The sequence below is a fragment of the Camelus dromedarius genome, chromosome 25 (genome assembly GCF_036321535.1).
Source record: "Camelus dromedarius isolate mCamDro1 chromosome 25, mCamDro1.pat, whole genome shotgun sequence".
NCBI classification, from domain to species: Eukaryota; Metazoa; Chordata; class Mammalia; order Artiodactyla; family Camelidae; genus Camelus; species Camelus dromedarius.
In genome coordinates this window covers 18,741,026-18,762,841 of record NC_087460.1, presented here as the reverse complement: position 1 = coordinate 18,762,841, position 21,816 = coordinate 18,741,026, and the positions used below count along the sequence as shown (strand labels likewise).

Here is a 21,816-nt window from a genome sequence, read left to right as displayed (position 1 = left end):
AGGGGTGGGAGCATGATATTTATATAATGTTTTTGAAACAAAGGAGAGGCTCTGAACTTGGACTTCTACAATCAGCTTGTTACCCACATGACCTCACTTGCTATCCACCCGCACCCACATGACTGGATGATGAGAGGCATCCAGAAGGTCCCGTCACTGCCTCCTACAGACTGTGAAGGTGATCATATCTGTTCTAATCATGAGAGTCTTTGATCTTTATTCAGTTTACTGAATCCCTCTGTTCAAACATATTATTTAGCCCCAATAAAGCACCAAAATTTGCTTAATATTTTTATTTTGTGAAAAAAAAATTTAGGTCCCTTAAACAAAAGGACAATTGCTGTGGCATATCTGGTGTCGCAGTGAAAAAAGAGAGCCTGCAACATTCATCAAATGTTAAGAGTGCCGAGTAACAGCAAATCTGTGGATCCTGCAAGTTAGCTCTTGAACAAGAAAGACTTATTAAGAAAGGATACAATCTAAGCTGAGAACAATTAAACAAGTGCATTTAAATTAAGGCAAAAAACTATGGCACCTAATGGATTCACAAAAATTCACAAAATGTTAGGATTTTGCTATTTCACTAATAACTTCCATAAGATAGAAAGGATGAACCTAGATGTTTTTACTGCTTTAGTGAGGATCACTTCTGTGGGACCATAGGCAGTAACGGTGCAGTACTGTGGTTGTCAAACTTTGGCATATAGTAGGGTTGCTTGGGAAGTTGTTTAAAAAAACAAAAAAACCCAAAGCCCAGATGTTCTGACCCTGGAGATTCTGACTCAGTCCTGAGTTGAAGCTTAGGCATCCGTACTAAGCTCTCTAGTGAGTCAGATACAAACTGAAGGTGAGGACATTGGTGCACCGGGAAGATCTCCGGCTCTCTGGAGTCAGGACGGCCAGGATTTCAAACCTAGCTCTACCATTTATTAGCCGTGTGATAGGAGCAAGTTACTCACATCCTGAGGCCCCAGTGTCTTCATTTGCATATTTATCTCAAATGTCAAAGAACTATCTCATTCTGTGATTTTGTTTGAGCAGGCAGAGAGCTAGATATGAGCAGAGAGAGAGGGACAGACCAAACGGCAGAAATTGGGCAGAAAGGAGGGCCATGGGCCAAATGTAGGAAACCCTACATCATGTAAGCACCAGGGGTCCCCAGGCAGAGGAAAAAAAGCAGGAATCTCTGGGCTGATAAGTGGTCACACCTTTGGGGGTGATGAGTGGCCCAGAGGCCAACAAAGAAAGGTGAGAAAAGGCAGGAATCTCCAGTGTCCGAATGTAACCTTTTGCTCATTATGCCCTCATTTCAATAAAATTAGCCTTGCAGATCAGAAGTACCCGTCATGCACTGAAGCCATGACACTTCTGATCCAGACTAAATAAGGACAAAAATCCCTCCTCCCTTTGGGAAGGTGGAGTTGGGATGAAAATCAGGAAATATGACCCCAGACCCTTCCCTCCCAAATGAATATTCCACCCATTCATTTCTACACCCTGTGTAACCAACTTGCCGAAGAAACAAAGAAACTCAGGGCAGCCGCCCACCTGAGCCTGCCCGCTCTCCCCTTGAGAGTGTACCGTCCATCCTTTAATAGATCCTCACTTTACTTTTTAAACCTCTACATCTTGTTTCTGAATTCTTTCTGGGATGGGGCAAGAACCTGGAACACTGGTTACATCCACCAGCAACAATCTCAGAGAACTAATAATTCAGCACATAGTCTGCTATTATTTTTTTCTGCTTTTCTTTCTTCCAGTTTTATTGAGAAATAAATGTTCAGTTCATCATCTTGTCAGTGCTTTGTTCCCATGCCAAAGGCCAGTTTCACAGAGATCTTTGAGAATAAGCACCTGGTTAGAGGAGGCAATTTCCTAAGGGTGGCAACGCAATGCTGTTGGGAAGACATGGGCTTTATTTTATTTCAATTTTTAAAAAAAAAATTACTTTATTGAGTTATAGTCAGTTTACAATGTTGTGTCAGTTTCAACACGGGCTTTAGAGATAAGAGAACTGCATTTAAATTCTGCTTTGTCACCTCCTTGGTACTTCCTTGGATAGGTGACAGCTTTCTTGGATTAATTTCTCATCTGCAAAGTAGCAATAAGTCATACTGCAGAGTTTTGTGAGATTAAATAGGGTCATAAAAGTTAGATGTGGCTAGTGGCTGCCAACTAGTAGGTTTCTAATAACAGGAAAACTTCCTTTCTGTTTTCATGGCAATACTCCATTTTCAAAAGCTGCTAATCAGATTGCTGTGCGTGTGTGTGTGTGTGTGTGTGTGTGTGTGTGTGTGTGTGTGTATATGGGTTGGGTCACCCCAAGGTTTCTTTTTTTTTTTTTTTAACATTTTTTATTGATTTATAATCATTTTACAATGTTGTGTCAAATTCCAGTGTACAGCACAATTTTTCAGTTATACATGAACATATATATATTCATTGTCACATTTTTTTCTCTGTGAGCTACCATAAGATCTTGTGTATATTTCCCTGTGCTACACAGTGTAATCTTGTTCATTCTACAATTTTGAAATCCTGTCTATCCCAAGGTTTCTGAATATACCATGTGATTCAGATACGTCTGAAAACTGAATCTATTCCAAAGTCACATTGAGTCCTGAGGACTGGTGACTTCCTGAGTGAAATCAGTACAGGCAAGGTGAAGCTTTAAAAAAAAAAGACTTGACATGATTGAAAGAAATTTAAAAAGAAGGAAAGAAGTCAGTCAGATACTTGAACTCATGCCAGTGAGTGAACTCACTAGTGGCTGGTATTGTAAAAGAAAATAAGAGGCTGACAAATAAATTGCTTCTGTTTCCAGAACCTTCAGTATATCCCCAGGACAAAATCAATTTTAAAAGGCTTTTTCCCTTGAAAGAAAGGAAATGGCCCATAGGGCAGAGGCTTAACGTGATTCAACTAATCTGAGTAGCTGTCAAACTCAGGACCAGTTAACACTCTTTCAAAAGTGTGTGTTTGTTAATCATGGGAAACCTAAATTTCTGGCGCATCGATATTCCCTCCAGTTGTCCCCACTTTATAGAAACCTCTTGCTTTTTGTGGGATCACGTTTCTTAGGAAAAATAAAAAATAGTAAAGGGACATAACTGACTTTGGGAAAGCAAAATGCAAGCATCTGTTTCCAACTGCCTTTGCCTTATACAGAGATATAACAGAGTCATTAAAATCAACCACAGATTCATTGTTTTGGAAGTTGGGAACAAGCAGCTTTTACACTGGGTAGCCTGAACCAAGCATGAAAATGCTTTTCTTCCTTATAAAAGAGTCTATGAAAATTAACAAGGAACCTTTACATAGAATGAGACTAACATTTCTGTTGGGTGCTTCTTAATACTCAGCAATGTCAGAGTGTCGGCCTGTTCTTTGCAGGTGTTATTTGGTTCGAGGTTAATTTGTTTAAATGCATTGTTTTTCCTCTAAAAAACTACCAAACTGTAGTAGTTTCGCAAAAGGATTCAATAAGCTATTTCACCAAATGTTACGCTCTTCTGTTGTCTTGACCCTAAATCAGTTCTGTGAACCGAGGGCCCCGAGTCTGACCCTGCGCAACCCATCCCCCAGTGCTCTCCAGGGTATTTCAAAACTGATTAGCTGAAGGGCAACGGATGGCTTATTGAGTAAGTCACATTTTTTTTTCCAGAGAAATTGACTTGAAATATCCAGTGCAACCTGCCAAGTGCCGCCTTTGTTTATAAAGCCACTTCCCGCTGACTTCATACAGGATAGCTCCTCCTTGGAAACCTTGAAGTTTGCCTGGTCTCAGATGGTGCATACCAAACCCAGCACAACCTTGCTGTAAATTCTGCCTTTCCTGACTCGTTACTGCAGCTTCATAGGAAAAGCCTAGCCAGTTCCAGTGTTCTCTCAATGAAATATTTTTTTTTAAGATTCTGAACTCACTCTTCACTAACTACCTCACTCTTCATATAATGTCAACTACTTGGGGTTTTAATTTTCAGGTATAGACATTGTCTTCTTGGTGTTTTCTTAAAGAGTTATTTATTCAGAGTAGGTGATGACCAACTTAAGATTCTGAATGGGTATACATGGGACATGATTGTTGTAAAAAGGAACACATCTTTGAGGCACTAAAGAACCTCAAAATGCTTTGAGCGTCACAGCTGAATGATTCATTTGCAACAACTGAATGATTTAATTGCAGCTAATTATTGGTTACAGGGGGGCAGAACCATATCTTGTTAAGCAAAGCCATAGTCTAGATGGGAAAATAGGTAAAATACCAGTTTCTTTATCCCCAACTGTTTTTGCTCTCTGGAAAGCTGGTTGGTTCATACGTACATGAGCACATTTTTGGTAAGAGACTAAGCAGGCAGCTTGGGGCTCTTGGGCACTGGCGGGTGGGTCAGTGGTGAGCACATTCACATGTCAGCACAGGCAAATTTGGATTATTTTCCTTAGAGGCTTCTCAGAGTTTTGAAAGAAACTAGGAGATCTTCTTAAAAAACAATGTTAAACACTTAGAATCATATTTCTAATAAAACAGAACTCAAACTATTAAATTTTGATAAAGTTTCAGAACGAAAAACCAACAGAACTTACATCTGATGACATAATTTTGGAAATTCATGACGGTTTGCTGCCTTACTGATTCACTGTTTTAAAAAGTGGAGGTTTTTTTTCTCCCCACGATAGAAAGAAAACATCTTCATTGTAACTGCATTTAGAAGACCCTTCTGGAAAAAGATTACTGTCTTATTTTTCACTGTGGAAGCCGGTGCTTCTCTTTCCTTACCATAAAAGTAAACATCCTCACTTATAATTATAAGTTGAACACTTGGAAGTGTCAAAAAACAAAATTAATCCAAGGTCCCATCAGCTTTTATTCAGGGCCATTACTTGAGATTATACTAGGTCTGATTTTGCATCTTTTTTTTTTTTGTAATGACTATATTTTAAGTATCTTTTCATGCTTGCTATTAAATATTTTATAAAATATGAATGTTAACGCCTGCATAACAGTCCAACACTTGTTTGTATCATTGAACACTGACTCATTCCCCTGCTGTGGCACATCTGGATTGGTTCTGGTTTTTGCTGCTATAAATACCACTACAGCAAGCATGTTTGTACAACGTGTGTGTCTCTGGTTGTTTTCCTAGAGTGCCATCTTACTTTGTGAGAAGTCCTCAGGAATCTGCCATTAATTCAGACACCTTCCCTCTGTCACTGCCTTCCTTTAGGGGCTCTGGAAATACTTCAGGATCTTAGCCATATGCAACGAAACTGATCCTCTCTCTTCTGATTCTTGAATCCCAGTTCTCTGTGGCCAAAGGATTAAAAATAACCTTCTTTCCAAAGCATTTCCCATTTAGTTGTCTCCCTCTGAAGGCATGGAAACAGGAAGAGAGAGGTGGTAGCCATCCACACCATGAAAGGAAAGGAACAGAGCAGAGGAATGAATTCTGATGGACAGAACGGATGTTCCCTTGACCACACTTCCTGGGGACACAGTAGGATTCAAAGGCAAACTGGTCACATTTTTATTTATTATGGTTTAAAGTTTCCAAGCCTCCTATACTGATGCCATGAATCCAGCTTTAAGAATTACTGGATTACTTACAGTGGGTTAAGTACCCACTGGAGACAAGCACTGCTTAAAAGCGTTACCAGACCCTACTTAGGAATAAGGTGTGGCTGCATTTAAATCATTCTACGTCAAAATAAAGTGCGGTGGGAGGGGGAGCCAAGATGGTCAAGTAGAAGGACTCATAGTTCGCCCTTGCCCTCAAACCCACCAAGAATTACATCTGCAAACCCACTGAATCGCACAGAACACCTACTGCACTCTGGCAGAGTGTCTCTTGCTTCAAAATATAGAAGGATTCTCACAAAATCCAGTAAGAGAAAAAGAAAGAAAGAAAGAAAGAAAGAAAGAAAGAAAGAAAGAAAGAAAGAAAGAAAGAAAGAAAGAAAGAAAGAAAGAAAGAAAGGAAGGAAGGAAGGAAGGAAGGAAGGAAGGAAGGAAGGAAGAAAGAAAGAAAGAAAGAAAGAAAGAAAGAAAGAAAGAAAGAAAGAAAGAAAGAAAGAAAGAAAGAAAGAAAGAAAGAAAGAAAGAAAGAAAGAAAGAAAAAATCAGCGTGGGACGCGTCCTGCGGGTAGGGAGTGGCAAAGGAAGAAAGGCCCCTTCATGCTGGGACGCCCCCTCTCCAGCCAGGGGGTCGGTGGAGACAGAAGCGGAGCCTCCGAGCTCGGAGGAGAAAGTGGCAGCTGCCTGGCAGACGGAACTGAGGGAAACTGGCACGGAGGGTCCCTGCGACCCCCAGCCCTAGGTGCGAGCCGGCCGGGACAAGCCCGGACTGGCTGCTGGAGATCGGCGATGAGCCCGGGGAGAGGGCTGGGGCCCACTGCCGAGAGGCAGCCTCGGGGGACTGGAGGGTGGTGTGAGCTCTGGGGGAGCGGGGGTGAGCAACAGAACAGCCCGGGACCCCCATTACAAAGCACCGCTGCGGGTGGTGGGTGCACCGCAGCCTTGCCCTCGCGGCTGGCGCCATCCACGGTCGTGTGTTCTCCCGAGAAGAGCGGTGGGGCCGCTGCGCTGGGTCCTAACGCCTGACTTCGGCAGATCTGCGCTCGTGCGCCCTGGGGCCCAGAACCCGGGGCACACCAGAGCAGGTGGTTGACATTCCCACAGCTAAGGCGGGGGCGAAGGCAGTGTCAACAAAAAGTACTTTGTAAGCCCACCTAACAAGTGACAGACAGCACCGCAGAGGGCACTTCCCAGCGGACACCAGTGGAGGTACACTCAGCGACTCTCCTTCCCAGCCCTGCCCACCACACACCATAGCTCAGAAGTGGGTCTAGAAGCCTCTATTCCAGCAACAGGGGAGCAGACCCGGCCCCTGTCAAGGCTGTGACAAGCACAGAACAAAAAAGGAGGCCCCACTCAACAACCATCAGGGCAGGCTCTGATGACACCAACCACAACATCAGCCACACCCCCAGTCAAAGGGATACCAGCCAACACACATGGAAGGAAGATGTGGCAACCATCCACGCTAAGAACAGCCCTCACAACAAAACTATCAGACGCACAGCCTCCACAGGAACGCCCCCACTTTAAATAAAAACAAATGAGCCAAACAAAAGAGCAGCCCTTCAAGACCACAGTAGGTAACTGACACTCCTAAATCACAGAGCCAGAGGGACACAAGCAAGGTGAAGAAGCAGGGGAACCGCTGCCAGTGAAGAGAGCAAGAGGAGTCCATAGAAGGAACAACAGTGAGACAGACCCCGACAGCCTGCTAGCCATGACTCAAAAAGGGGGCGGTGGAAGCACCGAAGGGCGTAAGAGGGACTGTGAACAGAGACCTGTGACTAGAGGCATGTCTGCTATGTGACGTAAACAAGCCCATTTGGGATGCATAACTGCACAAAGCGGCTTGAAGAGGGATCTGACAGTTTCTTCTAGATTTTGGTTTTATCCCACATTAGCCTTTTTTTTTTTTCCCCTTAAGAACCATTAGTTACAAAGCAGACAGTAGAGGGTACAGATAAGCACACCTGCCTTGGAACCAGACTAGGGAGGTGGGTGGGGTCTGACAGTCTGCCATTTACTAGGTGGGTGACCTTTGGGAAGCTAATGCTTCTGGTCTCATTTTTCCCATCTGTAAGATTTGGATATTAATAATTCTTACTTCACGGTGTTGTTGCAAAAATCAATGAGGGAAGGCATGAAAAACCCTTTAAATAGTGTCTGTCATGTACTAAGTACCAGTAACTGTTGGCTAGTATTATGTGTCCCACTGCTGAGTTAGCCCATGAGATACGGGAGAGGCTTTTGTGATTCTCTTGCTGATGATTTATAACCAAAATCTCATCCTGATGCCAGGATCAACCAGTCTATAATGTGCCAAGCTATCAGATACCCACTTCCATTAGATGTTAGCATTCCTAAACCCTGGAAAGGAGACTTTGTAAAAAAAAGCCTTATTTAAATCTTCCTTTTGCCAACCTTATGTGATCTTGTATATCCCACAAGGGGACTATAAACCAGACATGTACATTTTAAACTTAATTCCCATGGCAATCCTGGGAGGTCATTGTTGTTTCTACTTTAAACATTGCAAGCTGGAGCTTAAGAGGAATAAAGTGAGACCAAAGACTATATTGCCTTGGAATTGATGAATTAAGACATGAGAGGATATGCATATTTGGTGGGTGGGAGTGAGAGGGTGTGGTACCCCAATGCTCATTCACACATATAATGTTTCATTTTCAATGTTTCTCCCTTAGAAGACATTATGGGATATTCAATATCTTGTAAAAACCTTTAATGATAAAGAATATGAAAACGAATATATATATATATATATGCATGACTGGGACATTACGCTGTACACCAGAAATGGACACATTGTAACTGATGATGCTTCAATAAAAAAAGACGACGACATTATGGGCTAATGGAAATATAATGGGATAAATTTGACACAACATTGTAAAATGACTATAACTCAATAAAAAAAGTTAATAAATAAATAAATGTATCTAAAAAAATAAAAATAAAAGCAAAAAAAAAAAAAGAAGAAACGTAATGGGATAATAGAAATATCCAGTTACCATAGATAAAGTACGTAACGTGGGAGAGTATAGACAACTGGATGTATTGCGTGGCTACTTAGATCTGCCAGATCTGTCTAAGGTGATATGACATAATATAATATGTAATAGGCTATCCAAAAATTTGGAGGAAAACTACCCTAAATATAGAAGAAAATTAAGGAAGTGTTGGGGGATTTTTTTTTAATTTTGGGGGGAGATAATTAGGTTTCTGTTTATTTATTTATTTTAATGGTGGTATTGGGGATTTTTCCAGGACCTCGAGCACGCTAAGCATATACCCCCCCACCCCTCTTAGGGAAGAGTTTGGATGAACCTGTGATAGATTTCAAGCCTGAAGAGTCCACTGTGGGAATTTTAGCATTTTGACTCTTACTCATTAATTTCCAGAATATAGATTCTCTGCTCACCTGCCCTGGACGGAACCTAAGCTCTCATTCCCCTCTTTTGGGAAAACACTACAGATTTCTGCGAGCAGGCGGTTGCTCTCTCATTCTGTCTCTTCTCCTCTATCTGTCTAGATATCCTGGCCCCCACCTGCAGCCTAGGGCCATATGGGAGCACTGTGGCGTGTCGCCTGCACTCAGGCTCTTCCCATAGAGCGTACCTTGCTGTTGAGGATCTGGAAGACCCTCTGCTGCAGTGTCTGGCCAGCCTTGGGCCTCACAAGGATGTAAATGACTTTCAGGTCAGGGCTGGTGCGAAGCAGCTTCTCCATCATCACTTTGCCCAGGAAGCCTGTGGCCCCAGTAATGAGAATGGACTTGCCGTTGTAGAAAGCTGAGATCATGGACATGATTCCTCCTTTTGTCTTTTACAGCTCCGGGAAGAGGTTCCTAAAAAGAAGGAGAAATAACAAGAGATTACGTTCTCAGAAGTTCTAAAATGCATTCATATTCAATGGTTTCTGGAATCTCCAGGAGTTTTGAATGCAGAGAAAGGTCAGACGGAGGGATGGCATCGTGGTTTATTGGCAAGACAATTCATTTCAATCAGTATTTATTGAGCTCACTCTACATGCCAGACTTTATGCCAGGAACAGTGGGCAAGAAATGTGAGACGTGGTTCCTGCTCTCAAGGAACTGCTTGCAGTCTCATGGAGGAGACAGACATCTAGAGACTATTAAGTATAATATGGTGATGCTAAGGCAAAGGAAACATGGAGGAGGGGATGCAGAGCAGAAACTGGGAATTTCAGGAAGGCCTCTGTAGGCAGCAAAACTTGAAAAAAGGTAAGCTTTGGGGTAAGGGTGATCCCAAAGAGCCAAAGCAAAGGCCGGAGGTGTGGTGTAGGATGCTGTATGGGGGAAGCGAAAAGAACGCACTGTTATGAGAAGGTAAATGACACGAGCCCAAACCTGTGAAATCAAAGCTTCGAACAGCTCTCAAATTTTAAAACGATGATGTAATTAGTATTTCAGCTGCAGTTTTATTTACAGAAATTACTGGAGCAAATAACTTGGTTTCACTTGAACTAACTGGCCCTGGCCTAGCCAGCCACTTCTGAATCAGTGTCTTTCTCTTCCTTGAGCTGAAGACGGGTTGAGAGTGCCATCCCTTCCTTCATACGTGGCTGGCTCGTGAGGTTGAAACATTACCAGAGGCAAAAGGCAGGGAAGGCTGGACAAGTGAGGCCGCAGATCACAGGCTTCGGTAAGCCTGGACGTAGTACCAGGTGCCATCTAGTGCTTTTATGGTCCCCGTTTCCAGGGGCAAACCTGTAGTGGGAAGCCACAGGCAGCACTTCGATGCTGTGGCTTCCAAGAAAAAGCAGCAGATGCTGTAGAAATGCAACATGAAGTTTTTTGTCTTTACATCTGGGCTCAAGATTGTTGATGGAAAGTAGTGGCTTTAACTCCAGTCAACTCCAGTGACTCCTGAATGAGCAATGACTTTTCACAGTCAGAATGTCTAAATTAGTTATAATTTCTAATTTATAAATGGAAGTCATAATTTATACTTTGAGCATCTTGAGTCTATGTTCTTGGGCAGAACTGCTTGCCTTTGGAGGGTTCATTCATTCATGGGTTTACTCAGCAAATACTTTTGTGCACCTGCCACGCCAGACTCTATGCTAAATTCTGAACATAAACAGTTGAGTAAGGCAAACGGCTCCTTGCTGTCACTCTAGCAGAGGAGGCCAGTGATACAAAGATAAGTAAATACATAGACAAGTTAATTATAGACTCTTACAAAGAAAAACACAGCAGGGATCAATGACAAAAATCACACCCCATCATCAATGCCATTCACTTTAGGAAGCGTGGGTTTCAAGTCACATGAGCGATATTAACTGAGTTCCTATTTAAGCCCCTTTTATTAAGTGTTGATGTGAGAAAAAGTATTTTGAAGGACACATTAGGACCTTGTGTCAAAGAGCAATGAAAGATATTTTTTGTCATGTTACATAACGTTGCTCATCTTAGAATCTAGCCGATGAATTTTTTCTCAAAAATTTAGCACATGGGAAACGTGTTGAATATTTTTGCCTCGCCTATCTTGAAGCCCGGAAAAGTGGTGTCACCCGGTTTGGAAGGCAGTATGGTTATCCTGGTTGGGTACACAGGTTTCTAAGCAAGACTGTCTGAAATCAAATCCCAGTCCTGCCATTTATTGGGGACCTGATCTCAGGCAAACTATGCTCTTCCTGCTGCAATGTGTTCATCAGTAAAGCGATGTTAACTAAAGTATCCACTTAACAGCACTGTGTAAGAATTATGCGTGTGAATACATGTAAAACCCTTAAAAATATAATTTACCTATAGTATTGGCCATCAGTATAATCACTGGTTCCACATTTTTCTTTTTTTTTAATTAAAAGTTCCTTCATATTTAAATTTTTTTAAATTTTTATTTTTTTGGGTGGGGGGGAAGGAGGCAATTAGGTTTATTTTCATTTGTTTATTTTTAACGGGGTACTGGGGATTGAACCCAGGACCTCGTGCATGCTAAGCACACACTTGACCACTGAACTATATCCTCCCCCTCCACATTTTTCATCTTAACAGTTTCTGGATTTTCCTTTTGGTATTTAAATGTTCTGTTTCATGCATTTTTATACACCTTCTTTTGGAAGCAGGAGATGATTTATAACACAGTCATCCAGCCAAATAAAGTGTTTCTCCCAAATGCAACTCCGCTTGATGATAAATCTTGCCAATTCCTTTATAAATAAAATATTTTGGAACCTACTCCTTTAATATAGTATTAACCATAAGTGGGTGTGGTTGGCAGGAAAATACAGAAGGGAAGCTGAGTCTGGAAAGGGTAACTTCCCAACGTCTTTTTCTGAAGATGTCCAATGTTTTAGTGGAGTCGGATTTTCTAGAAATGTAAACGTGCCGTTAAGAAGTTTTGGTCCAGACAGTTTTGCAACATGTGATGAAAAATTTAGAACAGGTTACATATCTCTAAAGAGCCTATTTCTTGTGGGACAAAGGAAAGCTTGATGTGTCCCCAGAGAATGGAATGTGCCTGCTCTGTCCAGAAGTCCAAGTACTCCTCCGACACAGCAAAAGCCACAGCAGGGTGTGCGGAATGCTCTCAGAGGGAAACAAAACATAAACCAGCATATATGGCTGGGACGTTGTGCTGTGCATCCGAAGCTGACACGTTGTAACTGACTATACTTCAATAAAAAATAAAAAAATAAAAAAACCCATAAACCAGTATGTCCTAGAACTCACCAATGGATTTTAAGAGCAGGTGGTAGGGGAGTTGTGGCCAGGACTCAAATCAAGGCAAGTGATTCTCAAACATGTCTAAGAGAATTCCTAATCCTCAGGTCAAAGCAGCAGCAGAGAGGTTTCCTCGAATTCTTGCATCCACTCTCAAGATGCGGTTGGTTCCTGGACCCAGAAACTCCTACACAAAAGGTGGCCCTCGGAACCCAATTTCATGTGTTACAGCTTTGTAAAGTCTAGGCATTGTTAACCCTTAATACAAGTCACTAAAACTAAATTGTTTTAAAAACTGAAATAATTTCACACTCGGTCATGGAGGAGATGCAACTCTAGAAGGAGGAACCTGTTCAGAGCAGCTTGCTGAAGCACGGCCTGCCTTTCACATCTTCTCAGATTACTGGTGCAGACAGCAAAGGACAGTGTCCTGTCCCTCATGCTCACGATGTGGTTTGTGAGAAGCTGAAATCATTCTGACAATCTCTGAACCCTCCTGTATAATGCAGAATCTCTGATGCCTGAGTGAAAAAAAGGTGGGACTTGTGAGAGTCAGCCAATGTATTTTTCATGAATGTCTATACATGCCAGGCCCTGGGACTAGTAATAAACAGGCCTTATGAGACTTAGATTCCTCCTTTCTATCCGGGAGCATTTTTCCTCCTTCCGATCACCAGTATTCCATGCTCAGGAGTAGAAACAGAGAGTTTTTACTCTCCTTTTGCCAGCAATATGAGGCTGTTCTCATTTCTAGAACAAGTGTTAAAATATTGAATCCTAACAATTGTGCTAAGTTAGGCATTTTTTCCCCCTAGGTTTAAGCATATGGGAACTTTACTTATTCTTTGAGTGTTTCTTCTGGAAAATTAAAAAAAAATTAAGATTCAAACATTTAAAGGAGACAATCCATATTCCATAGTCCTTTAGAGAAAAATATTTTTTAAAAGAAACGAGGTGCTCTGCCTCTCTGGACTCTTATTCTTGTCCGGGTTTCTTGGTCTTGCATTATTAACAGTTTGGGATGGATGTATCTGTCGTGGGGGCTGTTTAACAGCACCCTGGCCCCCACTCTCTAGACAGCAATAAGATCTCTCTCTTCCCCCAACCAGGTCTGACAACCCAAAATGTCTCTAGACTTTGCTAAACGTGATCTTGGGGAAAAATCGCCTCCCTCTTCAGAGAACCACTGTTTTAGGACCTTATTAAACTCTCATTTTATCATATCCAGCCCATCCTATTAAAAAGTCAAGATTCAGAGCTTAAATTTCTGCTTGTGAAGCTAAGTACAAATACCCTTCACTTCCACATCCTATTTTACCTTTATTGGATCATTCCTAACTAATTACGTTTACCCATGCAAATTACATATGTGCAAATCTTGATGGAATTCAAAGTGGAGATGAAGGGAGATTTCTCCAGACAGAGATTCCCCATGTTTTATTTAACCAAATTTCTTTCAGTCTCTTTGCTATGAATTAGACTATTAACCCCACTTTTCATATAGATTGAGCCTTTCAGTTTCATCATCTAAACCTGTATAGGACACTGTGCTGCACACCAGAAATGGACACATTGTAACTGACTGTACGTCAATGGGAAAAAAATACCCATATGGGAAAATTTAAAAAAGAATGGCAATCAGACCAGCATGAGATCAGCTGAGAAAAAGAAATTTAGTATTGGTTGCTGAATATTAATAATTCTGCAGACAATCAAATCAATCTCACCTATCAGCAATTCTGTTGCCTTTTTTAAAAATTTTATTTTATTGAGTTTTAGTCAGTTTACAATGTTGTGTCAATTTCCAGTGTAGAGCACAATTTTTCAGTCATACATGAACATACGTATATTCATTGCCACATTCTTTTTCACTGTGAGCTACCACAAGATCCTGTATATATTTCCCTGTGGTACACAGTATAATCTTGTTTATCTATTCTATATATGCCTGTCAGTATCTGCAGATTTCGAACTCCCAGTCTGTCCGTTCCCATCCTCCTCTCTGCTGGCAACCGCACGTCTGTATTCTATGTCTGTGAGTCTGTTTCTGTTTTATATTTAAGTTCATTTGTCTTCATTTTTTTTTTTTAAGATTCCACATATGAGTGATCTCATATGGTATTTTTCTTTCTCTTTCTGGCTTACTTCACTTAGAATGTTGAGAGATAGCTCATGTGGACAAGTGGGGTTTTCATCGGCAGTGGGCACAATAATAGGGGCTGGTCTATTGAAAAGGGATCAATACTATTTTGTAAAACTCAGTAAATGAAAGTTGTTCTGCTCCATCAAAATTGAACACTGAAATTCTTTCAATAAGTGTGCTGAATTAAGAAAATATACTTAGAAAATAAAATTCAATGAAGAAAAGAAGACAAACTTGTAAAATCATCATGTCCACCACAAATCTCCTGGAAAGACTGCAGGGGGATGAGATAAATGGCAGTGATTGCATAACAGTGCGATGGCATGAAAGGTAGAGAGTTTTGCTTCCTGTCTGCCATTCCCCCTTCCATGATTTAAAAGGTCATTTAATAATAAATACTTAAAAAAAGAAGTTATTAGAAGGTAATATAAGCTGGTATTTTTATAGTCTCTTGTTTTTCTGTGGGTGCTAGAAACATAAAGACATTTGCAGAACAAACTTCCTTAGTTTTGGATGTATTTACATTATTTTTAAAAGTGTGGTACAATGGACATTATACAATGTTCTGGACTGAGTTGTGTCCCCTCCAAATTCCTGTGCTGAAGCCGTGACCCCATGTGATGCTATGAAGAGATAAAGCATTTGAAAGGTATTTGAGGTTAAATGAGGTAAGGGTGAGGCCCTAATCCAATAGGACCGGTGTCCCAGTAAGAAGAGGAGGAGACACAGGGAACAGAACTCCAAAAGGCACCGAGGAAAGGCCATGTAGGGACACAATGAGAAGGCAGCTGTCTGCAAGCTAAGAAGAGAGCTCGTATCAGAAGCTGAGTTTACTGGCACCTTGATCATGGACTTCTGGCCTCCAGAACTGTGAGAAATAAATGTCTACTGCTTGAGCCACCCAGTCCGTGGTACATCCTTACAGCAGCCTGAACAGATCGAAGTGCACACAAACTCATGAACAGAGACATGCACAATTTTGGATAAGTGGGTAAAATAACTCTTGACAATAATTCGCATCAACCTTTCCAATTCCAGAGTAAGCCTTTGTAATGAAGCAAAGGTGTCTGTCCCGTTTTCCCATCTTTGCAGCACAGAGTAGGCTATTGGTTCTGGGTTTTCACATTTTATGAAAATATGGACAGGTCTTTTATGATGAACTACAGAGATCTCATCAATCCAAGCCTTAACAAGCTTTGTATAAGTCACATACCTGTTTCTCAGTTACTTAGGGGGAAAAAAAGTTTTCCCCCGAGAACTTGTTTTATTGCGGTACTTTCCTGAGTATATTCCAAATTAGGCAATTCAGCAATGAACTTGGGTACCTTTCACTGTGAGTTTGTTATATAAAGTTTTTCTGGGAGAACTTTTAAGTTCTTGATGGAGGAATATTAACCCCCCAGGGGTGCTGGGTGCAGGTCTCCCTAATTGAATTAGCGATGCCCCATGGTCAAGAGAAACCAATTTGGAAATAGTCCCAGCTGGGGAGGAATAGTCCAGGCTGGCTTAAGAAAACAAAATTTAGCAATAAACCTCCACACATTCTTCCTAGTTTGCTTCTGCTTTAGTTCATTTGTAAGTCTTCAAAAAAACAAAACAAAACAAAACAAAGCCTCTAAATTTAATGGAAATGAAAAAAAAAGATATGACCGAAACCCCTCACTTTATCATTAATTGATTAAATAGGTGTATTAAGTGCCTACTGCATGCTACACCCTGTTAGGTGTGGATAATTAATATGCAGTCTTGCTAAATGGCAAAGTGCTATCAAAAGGCATGGTACCATAATTATTGCTTCGAGGTCAGTCAAATATCAATCAGCATGGGATGGTGCTCGTGCCCCTCCAAGTGAGGGTCCTTGGCTTCATGCAGGAAAGAATTCAAGAGTAAGTCATAGTAAAGGGAAAGAAAGTTTACTGAGGGACACTGCGATGTGGGCCATCTCAGAAGGCAACAGAGGCGGCTTAGGACTTACACATTTCATAGGCAGAATGCAGGGCCTCTCAAAAGGCAAGCGGCCCTGGGGTGCAGGGTTGTTAGTTCTTGTGGGCTTGGTAATTTCATATGCTAACAATGGGTTATTTCAGCTATTTTGGGGTAAGGGCTGGGATTTTAAGGAATTGGGCCACTGCCTACTTTTTGACCTTTTATAGTCAGCCTCAGAACTGTCCCGGCTCCTGTGGGTGTGCCATTTAGCATCCTCATATATTACAGTGAGCATAGAAAGAAGCTCAGAGTCTACTGGAAGTCAAGCTTCCGCCATCTTGGACTTAGTTGGTTCTAACCAGTTAACCTGTCCTCAAGTGCTGTGACATTCTTTTAATGGCTTTGTCCTGCCCCCTCCCCTCCTGTCTCACAATCAGGAAAAGGATCCATGTACCATGATGGTAAAAGGCAAAGTCTGGCATAAATATACTATCTAAAAAATACAATATATAATATAAAATAATATGTATTTTTTCATATCCAACAGTATTAAACATTAAGGTGACTACAGGAAGGAGTGTTTACTTCTTTTGAGGGGGAAGAGTAAATCACCCCTGTACTGTGAAACTGGTTTTTGAAGAAGGAGTATGACGGGAGAAGCAGAAATTCAGAAGGTATCTAAGGTAGGGATGACGGTAAAGCAGAGGGATATGAGAAAGTCTGATGTGTGTTCTAAGTGCACACTAGCATGGCTGTAGGAGATAATTCCTAAAAAGATGTCAAGGCATCCTTGGCCAAAAGAATACATGACAGCAGATGGTAGAAACTTCAATGCCCAAATGAAGAGTTAGGTCTTTGCAGGGACTGAAGATTTTGAACAAGGGCCTGATAATCAACAGGAGGGGCTGAGAATGGAGGGGAAACACAACAGAACGGAGTCTGTTTCAGTGGTCCAGGTGAGAGATAGGGAGGAACTCAGCCGGGACAAAGCAGCAGTGGGTCTCACGCTGTAGAGGACATCAGATCCATCTGGGGTGTTTCCTTGTTCAAACTGCAGATTGGCCGCATTCTCTCCACCCTTCATCCCCTTCTGATTCAGTAGAACTGGATGAGGCTGTCCACTGACAATGCATGAAAAATATTAATATAACTAGAGGTGTACTAATGCCTAAGTGGGGGAGGTCTGGGTTTGAATTTTAGCTTTGCTATTTACCAGCCATGATTTTTAAGCAAGTGACTTTTAGACTTCACCATTGCTATTTCCTCATTTGTAAAATCGGAACAATTTTACTGAGAAGCTTTCATTTCAAAAAAGCTTTGGACAAAACCTAGCGCACTCTACCGTTGGGTCAATGAGGTCAGAATGGAAGGGATGGGTGTTGGAAAGAGTGCAAGGGCATTCTGGCTTTTCTCTTACTCACTAACCACATTCTCTCGAATATCTGTGCACGTGAGTTTTCTGCTGTACGAGAGTTGGAGTTCTTGAAGGGCAGAGGGCTTAGTCCTTATGTTGTGCTCCAGATATTGTAAGTGAATGAATACATTCTGTCAGATCTTGTCTCTGCTGCATTTGTGCTCATTATTGATTTCATTTCACACCCTTGAGCTCTGCGAGGGCAGGGACAGTGGCTTCTCTGTTTATCTCCACTGCCTGCTAAGCTCTACATGCTCAGTCAGTGTTATTTAAGTGATGAATAAATGAACAAATTGATGGATGAACGGATGTGTGGAGGAGGAAGTGCGCACGAGTCATGGTTGGATGCTAAGCCAGGTTCTTGTCTCTGAAACCCTGGCCTCCGGCTCCGCCACACAAAATGCAAGACACTCTGCCTATCACGTTGAGACGCGCAGTCCCTGGGTGGCTGTGTGAGCTACCTGGCTTGGAACGTATTTCTGTGAAATCATTTGTATCAGTTTAGCACTGGAGTTCAAATTAGGCACCATTTCACATGGACGCTAATAGGAAGCTACCTCAAGTCATCTTTCTTTCCTGCTCAATGAAGAGGGCTTTAAAAAGTCCATTTAACGTGTTCACTGGCACTTTCCAGAATTCAGCATTTTGGGGGAAGAGAGTGACCGAAATGGTCACTATTGATTTTGTCTATCTTTATCAATTATGTGATCAAACATTTGATTTTTTTTTAACTCAATCAGAGTTTAGAAGCTCTGGTAAAGAAAAGAACATACAGGAATACCTAAATTACATAGCAAATAGCAGACACGGCGACACCTACTATCTTTACAACAGCTACTTGATCTAAGTACGGAAACACATTCATTTATTCAACTGCTGATGACATGCATACGGTGTGCCAGGCATTGTGTAGGATGCTGGGGATACAAGGATGAACAGGACACCCACCTGTTCAGGATTAGGTGCTTTGTCTCTCATCGTGTGAGAGTTTTTACAGTAGAAGCTTTAACCACAGCCAGTGGCTTTAAGATCAGTGATACCCCTAGAAGACACCCAAAACTCAGGATGAATTTAGAGACCAATAGGATCCTGGAGTTTCTTTGGGGCTTGGACAGTTCCTAGAAATGAAATAAATGGGAATTGTACAATTCAGGCCCCCTCCAAGGTGAGTCCAGGTGTTTTGCCTACAAGTGATATAACATTCCAAGTCTGACATCATTCCACAGAGAAGGACCTAGTGACACCAGCATCGTCTGGCTTCCCCCACATCCACCCGCTGCATGACAGCACTGTGACAAACGCTATTCCCGGGTGCAACTGAGAGGCTAAAGGTCCTGCTGGGCCATGGCCAGAGTGTCTGTGGAAGTGGAACCCTGGCTCACAGCCTGCGATAACCTGCCCGTGGGGCCCAACTCCTTATCTGTAATAAACCACCCGCGAAGGCAGCCGGCTAGAAATCAAATTTTCAGGAAATCAAATTGCTACCTGGAGGGACAAAGTAGGAAGATAAGCAGCACCTTCTGTAACAGTTGTCCCCAAACAGCCAGGACTTGGTTAACAACTCCAGCTTCTCTAATTTTTGTCCCGTCTTCCAACTTAGCACTGACCAGAGGAAGCCAAATATGTACCACTCACCAGTCACACGGAATGTCCCGATTCTAGTTCGCCTGCCCACGGTTCCCACCCCCACTAAAAGCCCCCAGGCAGGGCGCACCTGAAGCCTTCCCTTTCCCACTATAGAGCTTGCCTGCTTCTGCGTCTGTGCCAAAACGCACGTGCCAGTGGCTGGCTGACTTCCCTTGCCGTGGGCTCCCCGTGCCAAATAAATAGTCCTTGTTTATCCTCATTTGGTTGGTCTTACTTATCTCGCCAGAACTGTTACAATCCTTTTCCAGATAAGGGAATTGACAGAGATAAACTTCTGAAGGAGGCCACACAAGTGGCTGGGTTCAAACCTGGCCATTCAGTTCAATCAAGTTACTCAATCAGTGGTGGAGTGCAGCATGCAGGAGGTCCTGGCTTCAATCCCCAGTCCCTCCACTAAAAAATAAATAAACCTCATTACCTCCCCAGAGTTAGCCCATCACCCAAATGTGGAAAAGACGAAAAGGCTCTTCCTCCACTGTTCTCTGCGAAGCCTAATTTGGACTTTGGGAGGACTTTTATCTTTCCTTAACAGGAAGTGGCTCCAGGGACGGGAGGGCATAGCTCTGCGGTGCAGCACATGCTTAGCATGAGCAAGGTCCAGGGTTCAATCCCTGGTACCTTCATTAAACATAGATAAATAAAGATAAGATTTTTTCTTTACTGCGACTTGAATGTACGAACAGGTCTAGAGCCCCACAGGTGAAGAGACTTGATCTGTTCGTAGGGGAAGGGTTCTCTGTGTTTGTCTCTGATTCAGGGGACCACATTGCTACCCAAGTCTGCTGCAACCAATGACTGAGTCAGGGCACTTCATTTACTGAATGTGGGCTTCTATGTAACTTTACCAGCATTTAAAAATAAGATGCTGGCTCCACGATGCAGATTTTCAGCCTGTGTATATTCAGTAATTTAGAGGGCTGGCTAAACTTACTAGCATAATAATATTCAGAGGTCAAAAAAGGGAGTTGGTTAAGGATAACAAAATCTTAAAGAACATTTAAAGGTTTTTTTGATTTAGTTACTGCACTTTGTCATCTGGGTCCTCCAGTTCTAAATGAAGGAGAGGTGCCAAGGGAAAGGCTTCAAAACTCACATGAACTTCTCTCTCTAGGTCCACAGAAATCCTGAAGTTTTGTGTCAAAACCCGTGTGATTTTTTTTTTGTGTGTGTTACATGAAAGGTGTTGTATTGAAACGGATGTACAAAAATATACCCAGAGGCGAAGGCCATGCTCAGCATTCAGGCTCAGCTCTCTTTCACTGTCACTGTGAAAGTGACACTTCCACTCGCTGATAAATTTGGGAGTTTGAGATTTGCAAAGGTTAACCACTATGTATAAAAATAGATAAAAAACAACATTTCTTCTGTATAACACAGGGAACTTATATTCAATATCTTGTAATAATGTTTAATGAAAATGAGGATATTATATTATATTATATTATATTATATTATATTATATTATATTATATATATGCATGACTGGGCCATTATGCTGTACTCCAGAAATGGACAGATTGTAACTGACAATACTTCAATTAAAAAAAAGGAGAGAGAGAGAGAGGAAGGGGGGTTTCCTCACCACTCAGATGCATGCTCTGGGGCATCAGCAATTCTCCCAGGAATCAGCCCCTCCCTGGAGAACCAGAGGTACCTCCTCATGAATGAAAGGCAGGACAGACAATGAGCAACACAAATCCCGCTGTTGGAAATGGCAGCAAGAAAAAGTCAACCGTTTGCTTTTTATTTCAATTATTCACATGGGAAAGAAAGGAAGGATTTTTAATTTCATGCTTCTTTGAGAAAAGTAGCTCAGAATATATTAGTGGAAGCATTGTCAGGATTGCAATGCAGTCTGCACAAAAGCCCTCAGTATGTGAAATAAAATAAAATAAAATAAAATAAAAAGATTGAACTGGAGAGACAAGAGGAAGGGGAGAACAAACTTTTTTTTTCCTTGAAGAAAAGGAAAGGAATCTGAGTAAAAATATATCCCAAAAGAGAAAACACACTTTGCAGAATATGTAGGTAAAATAAATCTAAGATTTTACAGAAATCCTTCCTTTATTTTCTTGAGAAAGTATTTTTAGGTGTCTGTCAAATATAAAGAAAAAAGTCACAGTACTACTTAAGGACAAAAAAAGACAGAGAAGTGGAGAAAAGCATCTGAGCACATGTTAACATACATACATAAATATCCATACATTATACGTGTTACACACAGATACATACCTCTTATCTAAGTAGCACATGCTTAGCTTAACCTTTCTTTAGGACAAATTCAGAATGGTATTTTCAAATCTGGCCTTTAAAAATGCAATGCAAATTCTAGCACTTTAAAAAAAATGTATACCTTTCTCTCTGTGAATAATTACACAGTTTAATTATCCTTTTCAATGATGTCA

At 41.6% G+C, this 21,816-nt stretch overlaps 1 protein-coding gene across 2 annotated transcripts in view; it reads right to left on the bottom strand.

Moving 5' to 3' along the window:
- Nucleotides 1–21,816, bottom strand: part of FAR2 (fatty acyl-CoA reductase 2) — a 123,168-nt gene that overhangs the window by 31,969 nt on the left and 69,383 nt on the right. For both annotated transcript variants that reach the window (XM_031443864.2, XM_010997608.3), the window contains exon 2: nucleotides 9,212–9,440. In XM_031443864.2, coding sequence (XP_031299724.1) covers nucleotides 9,212–9,400 — 189 coding nt within the window. In that variant the 5' untranslated portion in view covers nucleotides 9,401–9,440. The remainder of the gene's footprint in view (nucleotides 1–9,211; nucleotides 9,441–21,816) is intronic.